Source organism: Armigeres subalbatus, chromosome 3, assembly GCF_024139115.2.
Source record: "Armigeres subalbatus isolate Guangzhou_Male chromosome 3, GZ_Asu_2, whole genome shotgun sequence".
Classification (NCBI taxonomy): domain Eukaryota; kingdom Metazoa; phylum Arthropoda; class Insecta; order Diptera; family Culicidae; genus Armigeres; species Armigeres subalbatus.
Genome location: NC_085141.1, coordinates 315,835,038 through 315,846,814, shown reverse-complemented (window position 1 = coordinate 315,846,814; position 11,777 = coordinate 315,835,038). Strand labels below are relative to the sequence as shown.

The following is an 11,777-nucleotide window of genomic DNA, read 5'->3' as shown; positions in this document are numbered from 1 at the left end:
GTTATACGAATCAGCCGTATCGGTTTCGCCGGAAAACCATGTTCAAGCTTAATTTGTCATAATTCATTCCGTTTCACTAAATCGGACGCCACCTTGAAATCAAATAACAGATGATGTGTCTGCAAGTTGTACTCCCGAAATTTATCAAAAATTTGTCTCAAGGTAAACATTTGATCCATCGTTGATCGGCCCTCACAAAAACCTGCTTGGAATTCGCCAACAAAGGACTCTTCAAGCGGTCTCAATCTGTTGAACAGAATACGGGACATAATTTTGTACGCCGAATTAAGAAGGGTTTATTATTCGGTAATTGGCGCACTCCAGTCTGTGCCCTTTCTTAAACAGAGGGCAAATGAGGCCGTCCAACAAGCTAGCAGGCAATTCCTCGTCTTCCCATATTTTCGACATAATATGGTGCAGAACTTCATAAAGCTGCTCACTGCCGTGTTTGAGAAGTTCAGCCGGGAGCTGGTCCTTCCCCGCAGCCTTATTGTTTTTTCAGCTCTTTAACAGCTTTTTTAACCTCATCTATTGTAGGGGACTCCACAGCTTGTCGATCGTCTCTAATATTTATTCTGCTCACCGATGCACCGTCACTTCCACTATTCAACAAAGTCTCGAAATGTTGCTTCCACCTGGCAGCCACTTCAGTTTTTTTCTGTCAGCAAATTCCCTTGTTGGTCGTTGCACATAACGGGAGATGGCGCTGTCTTTCTCCGCACGCCATTGACAGACTCATAGAACCTCCGCATATCGTTCTGCTCCATTTTTTCCTGCGCCTCGCTAATCACTTGTTCTTCATTTTCTTTCTTCTTCCAGCGGTGGGTTCGTTTTTCGGCTGCTTTTGCTTCCTTGTACCGATCTCTATTCGATCGGGAACACGACACCAACATCCAGCTTCTGGCATTGTTCTTCTCGTCTGTCACTCTCTGACACTCCACATCGAACCAACCCGTCCTGGGTCGCCTCTGTGCAGTGCCTACCACTTCTCGTGCTGTTATGCTCACCGCTCCATGGATCGACTCCCATAGCTCGTTGATGTTGTCGCTAACGTTGATTGCACTTATCCGTTCGTCGAGCTTCTGGCAATACTCAGCTGATACTCCTTCCACCGACAATCGCTGGATATTGTAACGCATCGTTCGCTGTGATCTTTTGTTCGATACAGTTGACAAACGTGATCGAATTTTACTGATAATGAGGTAGTGATCAGAGTCAATGTTCGGACATCCGAATGTCCGCACATCGATAACATCCGAGAAATGGCGCTCATCCACTAGAACATGGTCTATCTGGTTGCAAGTTTCACCATTTGGGTGTTTCCAGGTATTATTTTGTGCAAAGTAGGTGCTACTGATGGCCATCCCTCTGGCAGCAGCGAAATTCACTAGCCGTAGGCCGTTGTCATTGGTAGCGGAGTGAAGGCTCTCCCTACCAATTATGGGCCTTAAAAAGTCCTCTCTACCGACCTGAGCGTTAGCGTCTCCGATAACAATTTTCACGTCATGCTTCGGGCACTCTCCATAGACTTTATCAAGGCATTAATAAAACATGTCCTTCACATCGTCGAATTTATCATTTGTCGGTGCATAAACGTTGATTAGGCTGTAATTGAAGAATTTGCCCCGTATCCTCAACACACAGATTCGTTCGCTAATGGGTTTCCACCGCATCACTCGCTTCATCTGCTTGCCCATCACTACGAAACCAACTCCATGCTCTGCTTATCCGCCGCCGCTGTGATAGATGTTATACTTGAATGCAGTGTTGGTCGTGGGGTCCACGGCTCGGAATTCACGTTCTCCGGATCTAGGCCATCAGACTTCTTGAATAGCGGCTACGTTCACTCCAACCTTCTGCAGCTCACGAGCCAGAAGGCTCACTCGTCCAGGTTCATTTTGGGTACTGATATTCCAGGTACCGAGTTTCCAATCATAGTCCTTATTTCCCAAATCGGATACAGGAGAAAATAGACCTGAGTCTACAGGCAGGATTTCGCCCGAAAGATCTTTTCATCCTATGGCAGGTTAATGAATTCGAAGAGTTCCTCTATTTGGTATTCATTGACTACGAAAAAGGTTTCGATCGTCTGAAGTGAGGCAAGGATGTATTCTATCGACGCTACTGTGAACGCACGTAAGTCCGATTTTTCAACTCTAATGTGAAATCTGTGTATCTTAAACAACTGGATCTTAAAAAACGAGCTCCATCGTCATTGTCATTAGAGGCCGACAGCAACTGATTTTAGGGATCGGAAGTGGGGCTGGGTCGGATACACCCCTCAACGCTACAAGAGACCAAGGAATCCTCTGCATATCTATGAGCATCACTGGAAAGGGATAGTTGGTTAGATAAGAAGGTAATCTATAAGAAAACGCCTTGGTAAGCGACTAAATCGTTATTTTGTACGAGTTATACTAAATTAATTTACTCACTCGTACAAAGCAGAACTAAGAATTTGGATGATCGCGCGATCGTTCTGCGTCCGATAGAAAACACTAACGAAAACGTGCATAAAACAGAACTAATCACACAAATCTCACGAAAATTGCGCGTCCGGTACGAAACACGTTTGATCGCACACTCAGCGTAAGCAACGTAGCCTCAACAAGGAGATGAAGGAAGTCGACGGAATCTGACCTGGAACCAAGTCAAGGCTAAAACGAGCAGATACCGCTGGGGGTGCTCAGGACACATGAGTGAGTGAGTGATCATTTTAAACGATGATTTTCAGTTAAATCTATAAATAATCTTCGCATAGAAGTAACTTTGGGAAATATTGTCCCCGATATGTTGTGTTTCACAAGTTCTACTAAATTGACGGACAGTGCGTAGAGGTGCCTAGTATTTAGTAGATTAGTCCCATTTCAGCATTTTGCCTCGCCAAAATGTTGGATGTCTCATCCGAATGTGGGAAATTACGGGTTTTTCTACCTTCCTTCTTTGCCCAACCTTCATCATTTTAGGTCTAGTTTAATTAGGCCATCTCATGATCAATATGGAGGAATGCCCAAAAGGCGTTTTGCCTCGGGGGACATCATAGGACCTATTCTTCTATATAATCAAGCATCTAAAGTTCATTAACGTTGCACAGACATTAACTCATTCTCACCGATCGACTTATTCAAGTAACGAGCTATGGTTCAAATTATAGAATCTAACTCAGTCAATGAGGAAACTATTTCAGCATCCTGATTATGATTATCCACAATTTATGTATCCTCTCAAACCAACTATCTGTTGGTTATATAGAGATGTGTCCTATGGCATGTCTTATCTGCGAGATAAGAACACTTCAATCTTATCCTCTCCCTCTCGAATTTCGGATCGGAGTAAAATAGTTCAAAAAGTTGCACTTCTCTCTATGAGCATCGAAACCTCTCAGTAGCCAGCAGATTTGCATCCACGAAACGATTGATGAATGATGATCTATGATGCGCCCCATAGTGTGCAGCTCAGAGTGAATGATGTGTGCGATACGGGTGGTACCTGCGATGCTGCGTTCCCTGCTGTCCAGATTACGATCATAATCATTTGAATTGTCATCGCATTATCTCCAGCCGGGCTGTTTGCTGTCCACAATACAGCCAGTCAGTGTCATCTGCCTGGCCGTCCTCCTATTCCGGTGCTCGTCGGTTGGTTGGTGCACGCTCGGTAACAATAACAATGGGAAACTGACTTGTTTGTACAATATACGACCACGCTGCTGGCTGGCAGCTGATGGCTTTGGATATCAACGCCACACTTGTCCACGGCTGCAGTCAGTCGCGATCGAATCGGTGGAGCGGTCGGTGGCAACTCTTTCTCTCACTTTCCAAGTGGTCCAACCAGTCAATTTATTGGAGACAGCCGTTCTCGCGTGATTCAGTGGGGACGAACACCTGTCCATGCGTTCAAATCAGTGCGGGCGCGATCTTCAAACTTAGAGTTTCATCCGGTCGCCGAGGCAGACACGCGTGGTTATATTTATGCCGATTTTGCATTTATTACTTTGAAAGGTAGTTCTATTTATGTTTTTTATGGTTTTCGGTGTCAGTAGTGTATGTTGATTTTTGCGTTGCGATGAATATTGTCATAAACTGTTAATTAATTGTTTAAACGAATTCAAGAGAATTGCAGGTGTTGTTCGTAAGAAACTCAAATGTGGATTTAAAGTTGTAGTACAGAAAAGTGTATCATCGCAGCTTACGACACTCGTTCAATCCTTCACCGGTAGACAAGTGTTAACAAATAATGCAAACAGATAAAGTTGTCAACGACGTTTGCTCCGACTTCATGAGGAAGAAATATGACTTTTAAACAACGTGCCACTAATGGTAGGACAGCAGCAAAACAAACTTCCTCAGCGTAAAGGGCATTTCAAAACATTTACCTTGAAAGTTCCACTCAGTGCAACTGTTAGCAGCACAATCACAAGTAGAGCAATTCTCACTCCGCTAAAATGACGCGATTCAGTTTGGTGGTTTTGCTGATGCTGGCTTTCCTGGAGGTTACTGTAACCGGAAATGATGATCATCAACCACCATCAACTGTTGGTGGTTCCGGAGGTGAAAATAAATTTTTAAAATACCTCTTCAACAAGTATGGCAGTAAAGGAGTTATTTCCTTCGAGGTAAGTAAACAACATGTCAACATACCTAGCAATATGATCATATCTACGAGCAAATAAGTAAATACTACACCTGCAAAACGAACTGGTCAAACAACCATACTTCAAACCTTGTGATCGTGCTATTCACATATTTCAGAGATGCTCTACAGCCACCTGTAGTATCAATCAGGTCACTTTCGATTTCATCCAACCCGCTCCATGCTTGTAAGCGATCAGCCACTTAAGTCGGTAGTGAAACATGTTTGTGGGCCATATTAGGGAAAAGGCGCATTGAACTCGCCGCAAAGCATTAGTTTACTTGGTAAGAAAATATTTACGATCGCGAGTGTACAATGCTGGTAATTTGTTTGTAGATCAGCGAAACTAGTTGCATTATGACACGGAAACAACTTACTGGATTCGGAATCTCATATCGGCCAATGTTTTGTATACCGTTGAATGGCCCTATTTTGTTGTTTTCGTATTTATGTTTCGTCTATCATCACATCACGATATTATGATGTTTTGATTATTGCAAATAAACGAGGTGACTAAGGTGCACGTGGCCAAAATTTTCAGATAACCTTGAAGCAGTTGAAGCAGCTATTAATGTTTTGGTGTGAAAATCTACAAAAGCGTCTGAGATACAATTTCTGAGCTGTCTGCGGCATTGCATGATTTCGTATGGAATCGTTAACTTCGTTCACAGCAGAGCAACTTTATTGCGCGTTTATAGTTCAATAATTTATTTGGGACGCAAAGATCACATACTTGATGTTATTAGTGTTATACATCTGGATTCTTTTACGAATTGAGAAACCCATAATCATAGGCGTAACTAGAGGCCCAGTCTAGGGGAGAAGGGGCATGGCCCCAGCCGCACAGTGGCGGGCCCCCATACAAATGTCGGACAAAACCTAATATGTTGCTCGAATCTCTCACCAAAGAGTAATTTTGGGACGCTAAATTCATTTTGAGGTTAGAATTGTTATTTTACATATACTATGCTACTCGAGTACTCCTGAAAGCGCAAGCCTTACGGTCTGAAGCATTGCCAGCGTCCTCATTCTACCATTGAAGCAGTCAATTTCCAGCTTTGGAGCAGCTAGGAGCAAATCACCACTCTAACCACCCTAAAGTAGACCAAAAATAGGTTTCAATGCATGATACCAGATCGTTCCGAATCGTTTCCAAAAAAAACTTTAGTCAAATTTCCTTTTTCCATACAAATTTGTTCGGGAGATACTTTACAGCATTAGCTTCAACAAGCCACCAAAAATTAAATTTACAAGCTACAATCATCAAATTTTGGAATCAATTCATTTAATATGTATATGTGTGAAATTAAAAAAATACAAGTTTCGCAAAAAAAACAAATTTTTTTTTTAGATTTTGTCCGGGTTTCTGCCATTTTGATCCAGATTGTTAAATTTCTTAGATGTAAAATTCCTATGAAGTTGCAAAAAAAAATTCCATTCTATTTCGCTTCGAATTCCTGGAGGAACTTCCGGAGGAATTCCTGGAGGAACTTCCGGAGGAATTCGTGGAGGAACTTCCGGAGGAATTCGTGGAAGTTCCTCCAGGAATTCCTTCGGATGTTCCTCCAGGAATTCCTCCGGAAGTTCCTCCACGAATTCCTCCGGAAGTTCCTCCAAGAATTCCTCCGGAAGTTCCTCCACGAATTCCTCCGGAAGTTCCTCCAGGAATTCCTCCGGAAGTTCCTCCAGGAATTCCTCCGGAAGTTCCTCCAGGAATTCCTCCGGAAGTTCCTCCAGGAATTCCTCCGGAAGTTCCTCCAGCAATTCCTCCGGAAGTTTCTCCAGCTATTCCTCCGGAAGTTCCTTAAGGAATTTCTCCGGAAGTTCCTCCAGGAATTCCTCCGGAAGTTCCTCCAGGAATTTCTCCGGAAGTTCCTCCAGGAATTTCTCTGGAAGTTCCTCCAGAAATTTCTCCGGAAGTTCCTTCAGGAATTTTTCCGAAAGTTCCTCCAGGGATTCCTCCGAAAGTTCCTCCAGGAATTCCTCCGGAACTTCCTCCAGGAAATGCTCCGGAAGTTCCTCGGAAGTTCCTCGAGGAAATGCTCCGGAAGTCCCTAGGGGAATTCTTCAAGAAGTTCCTTCAAAAGTTCCTCCGGAATTAGGAGTTCCTGGAGGGACTTCCAGAGGATTTCCCGGAGAAACTTCCGGAGGAATTCCTGGAGGAACTCCTGGAGGAACTTCCGGAGGAATTCCTGGAGGAACATCCGAAGGAATTCCTGGAGGAACTTCTTGTCTTATTTACCATTAATTATTTATCTCGTCCCATACCTACATTTGATTTCTATTTATTTATTTGGTATTATATCAAAATGATCGTTGAAAAATTTCAAAACTTTTGTTAGTTGGGTTTTGCAAAATTCGGTACTGAGAAGCGAAAATTTTAGTTGTACAATAGTTTAGTATTTAGAGCTTAATTCAAATTCGGGAAATTGTAGGTCCACAAAATTTCCTAGGAACATTCCTTGATAAATTTCAAAGAGATTGTCAGTTGGGATAAGCGAAATTCGTTCCCAATTCCGAGTTATAGACATTTTAGTTTGAAAATCGCGCTCTACCGCGAGAGAGCTTCCCTCAGACCTTAAACCACTCGATATGGACATTAATTTACAATATTCTGAAAACTCATATGTGAATATGTTTTCAGAACATAGTAAATTTATTTTTAATTTTTCGTTGTCTGTGAAATTATTTTCTTTTCAATTAACATAATTTACATTTTTCGTTCATGAAAAACTGAACCAGAAAAAAATTAAATTAAATGCCAATAAAGTCAATTTTCATTTACCATATACATATTTCTGCTTTCACATTTTGAATGTTGTCATATTTTTTTAAATCTTTTTCATGCAAATTTCTATCGAATTTTTTAAACGCCATTCTTTGAAAAAGCGACCGCGAAATCCAGATTTTCGTCGGAATCGTTTTTTACATGGATTTTGGTATATATGCGGTAGATACGTACTGATGCATTCCTACCATTGTTGAAAACCGCTTATTTTGTAATATAAACAATATCAACTAGACAAATAAGCGAAATAGAATGGAATTTTTTTTTGCAACTTCATAGGAATTTTCCATCTAAGAAAATCTACCATACCGGATCAAAATGGCAGAAACCCGGACAAAATCTAAAAAAAGATTTCGTTTGTTTCGCGAAACTTGTATTTTTTTAATTTCACACATATAAATATTAAATGAATTGATTGATGATTGTAGCTTGTAAATTTAATTTTTGGTGGCTTGTTGAAGCTAATGCTGTAAAGTATCTCCCGAACAAATTTGTATGCAAAAAGGACATTTGACTAGAGTTTTTTTTCGGAAATGATGCGGAACGATCTGGTATCATGCATTGAAACCTAATTTTGGTCTACTTTAGGGTGGTTAGAGTGGTGATTTGCTCCTAGCTGCTCCAAAGCTGGAAATTGACTGCTTCAATGGTAGAATGAGGACGCTGGCAATGCTTCAGACCGTAAGGCTTGCGCTTTCATGAGTACTCGAGTAGCATAGTACATGTTGGATAGCAATTCTAACCTCAAAATAAATTTAGCGTCACAAAATTACTCTTTGGTGAAAGATTCGTTGCTCGAAAGAGCAACATTTTGGTTTTGTCCGGCATTTGTATGGGGCCCGCCACAGTGCGGCTGGGGCCATGCCCCTTCTCCCCAAGAATGAGCCTCTAGTTACGCCTATGATTATGGGTTTCTCAATTCGTAAAAGAATCCAGATGTATAACACTAATAACATCAAGTATGTGATCTTCGCGTCCCAAATAAATTATTGAACTATAAACGCGCAATAAAGTTGCTCTGCTGTGAACGAAGTTAACGATTCCATACGAAATCATGCAATGCCGCAGACAGCTTAGAAATTGTATCTCAGACGCTTTTGTAGATTTTCACACCAAAACATTAATAGCTATGACTCGGAATTGGGAACGAATTTCGCTTATCCCAACTGACAATCTCTTTGTAATTTATCAAGGAATGTTCCTAGGAAATTTTTTGGACCTACAATTTTCCGAATTTGAATTAAGCTCTAAATACTAAACTATTGTACAACTAAAATTTTCGCTTCTCAGTGCCGAATTTTGCAAAACCCAACTAACAAAAGTTTTGAAATTTTTCAACGATCATTTTGATGTAATACCAAATAAATAAATAGAAATCAAATGTAGGAATTGGACGAGATAAATAATTAATGGTACATAAGATAAGAAGTTCCTCCAAAAATCCCTTCGGATGTTCCTCCAGGAATTCCTCCGGTAGTTCATCCAGGAATTCCTCCGGAAGTTTCTCCGGGAAATCCTCTGGAAGTCCCTCCAGGAACTCCTAATTCCGGAGGAACTTTTGAAGAAACTTCTTGAAGAATTCCCCTAGGGACTTCCGGAGCATTTCCTCGAGGAACTTCCGAGGAACTTCCGGAGCATTTCCTGGAGGAAGTTCCGGAGTAATTCCTGGAGGAACTTTCGGAGGAATCCCTGGAGGAACTTTCGGAAAAATTCCTGGAGGAACTTCCGGAGAAATTTCTGGAGGAACTTCCAGAGAAATTCCTGGAGGAACTTCCGGAGAAATTCCTGGAGGAACTTCCGGAGGAATTCCTGGAGGAACTTCCGGAGAAATTCCTTAAGGAACTTCCGGAGGAATAGCTGGAGGAACTTCCGGAGGAATTGCTGGAGGAACTTCCGTAGGAATTCCTGGAGGAACTTCCGGAGGAATTCCTGGAGGAACTTCCGGAGGAATTCCTGGAGGAACTTCCGGAGGAATTCCTGGAGGAACTTCCGGAGGAATTCCTGGAGGAACTTCCGGAGGAATTCCTGGAGGAACTTCCGGAGGAATTCCTGGAGGAACTTTCGGAAAAAATCCTGGAGGAACTTCCGGAGAAATTTCTGGAGGAACTTCCAGAGAAATTTCTGGAGGAACTTCCGGAGGAATTCCTGGAGGAACTTCCGGAGGAATTCCTGGAGGAACTTCCGGAGAAATTCCTTAAGGAACTTCCGGAGGAATAGCTGGAGGAACTTCCGGAGGAATTGCTGGAGGAACTTCCGTAGGAATTCCTGGAGGAACTTCCGGAGGAATTCCTGGAGGAACTTCCGGAGGAATTCCTGGAGGAACTTCCGGAGGAATTCCTGGAGGAACTTCCGGAGGAATTCCTGGAGAAACTTCCGGAGGAATTCCTGGAGGAACTTCCGAAGGAATTCCTGGAGGAACTTCCGAAGGAATTCCTGGAGGAACTTCCGAAGGAATTCCTGGAGGAACTTCCGAAGGAATTCCTGGAGGAACTTCCGAAGGAATTCCTGGAGGAACTTCCGAAGGAATTCCTGGAGGAACTTCCGAAGGAATTCCTGGAGGAACTTCCGAAGGAATTCCTGGAGGAACTTCCGAAGGAATTCCTGGAGGAACTTCCGAAGGAATTCCTGGAGGAACTTCCGAAGGAATTCCTGGAGGAACTTCCGAAGGAATTCCTGGAGGAACTTCCGAAGGAATTCCTGGAGGAACTTCCGAAGGAATTCCTGGAGGAACTTCCGAAGGAATTCCTGGAGGAACTTCCGAAGGAATTCCTGGAGGAACTTCCGAAGGAATTCCTGGAGGAACTTCCGAAGGAATTCCTGGAGGAACTTCCGAAGGAATTCCTGGAGGAACTTCCGAAGGAATTCCTGGAGGAACTTCCGAAGGAATTCCTGGAGGAACTTCCGAAGGAATTCGTGGAGGAACTTCCGAAGGAATTCCTGGAGGAACTTCCGAAGGAATTCCTGGAGGAACTTCCGAAGGAATTCCTGGAGGAACTTCCGAAGGAATTCCTGGAGGAACTTCCGAAGGAATTCCTGGAGGAACTGCCGAAGGAATTCCTGTAGGAACTTCCGAAGGAATTCTTGTAGGAACTTCCGAAGGAATTCCTGTAGGAACTTCCGAAGGAATTCTTGTAGGAACTTCCGAAGGAATTCCTGTAGGAGCTTCCGAAGGAATTCCTGTAGGAACTTCTGAAGGAATTTCTGGAGGAACATTCTTTATTTGTCTTCCTTGTATTATTTATCTTCTTTGTCTTATTTGTCTCATTTGTCTTATTCGTCTTATTGGTCTTATTTGTTTTATTTGTCTTATTTGCCTTATTTGTCTTATTTACACCACCACCACTGTTATTACCCGAATACTTTTCAAAACTTCTGTGCTAACCTTGTACAGAAATCCTCTCACGATATTTTCTAATGTTGTTCTAAAAACGGCTCATGTTTTCATTTTCCAAAACCTAAAAATAATAACGAATAATACAAATCGGTAACCCAATTGGTAAATGCACGGCATTACCTACTAAGGTGTTGCTTTCGATTTCTGATTTGGGCGAGGGAATCTGTAGGGTTAAATTTTTGTGGATTTTTTTTTTCGTTTTGGCATTAGTGAGTTGAGAGTCAACTTTAAGTCCTGAAGCTATCTCTTTGTCATGACGGACAATTACTTGTCAAGTCTGCCTTATATCCATGACGCCATCTGATCAGGTTGATGAATGTCTGAATGAACTTGACAAATATTTGTCATTAAGTATGACAAAGGGTAGACTATGGGTATAATAGACATTAGTAATAAACCAGTCGTCAATTCCTGTAGTTGAAAGTATTTCTCCTATCCGAAATGCTACGTTCTGATAATATCTTCTGCTGTCCAAACGAAGCCAGGCGAGAACAATTGTAGAGTCAGTCCAATTATAATACTTTTCGACAGGCAATGTTAGAGCTGATGAAACGTGTTGAGATAGGCGTGCTCCGAACAAAGCTGCTTGCAGTTCTAGTCGCGGCAACTAACGCGCATCGTCCTTCTTTCCCCCACTGGTAGTCGTAGATACCCCACGCATGCGTAGGCAGCATGCGCTTAACTTTTCAAAAGGACCTAAGTAACATTTTTTTCATGAATTAATTTGAGTACTGCAATAAAAAGCTTTCATGTTGTTCTTTTTGCTTCTTTTTCTGTATCAGTGCAGTCGAGAAAGTCATCGACATAATGGTTGTCTGTTATCGCTTTGGCAGCACGTGGGTAAATCTCTGAATACTCACTGGCATTTTTATTTTTAATTAACTGCGCCGAGCAGCGAGAGCATGTAGCGCCAAAGGTCGACACACCCATTACGTTCTTCTGTATGGGTTCGTTCGGATTATTTCG

At 42.3% G+C, this 11,777-nt stretch overlaps 1 protein-coding gene across 2 annotated transcripts in view; it reads left to right on the top strand.

Moving 5' to 3' along the window:
- The first annotated feature begins 3,499 nt into the window (after positions 1-3,499).
- LOC134225367 (zinc transporter ZIP10) overlaps positions 3,500-11,777 on the top strand; it is a 46,155-nt gene continuing 37,877 nt past the window's right edge. Inside the window, exons 1-2 of one of the 2 annotated variants that reach the window (XM_062705380.1) lie at positions 3,500-3,998; positions 4,110-4,612. In XM_062705380.1, coding sequence (XP_062561364.1) covers positions 4,442-4,612 — 171 coding nt within the window. In that variant the 5' untranslated portion in view covers positions 3,500-3,998; positions 4,110-4,441. Of the gene's footprint in view, positions 4,613-11,777 lie in introns of both variants that reach the window. The other variant, XM_062705379.1, reaches the window with a different exon arrangement.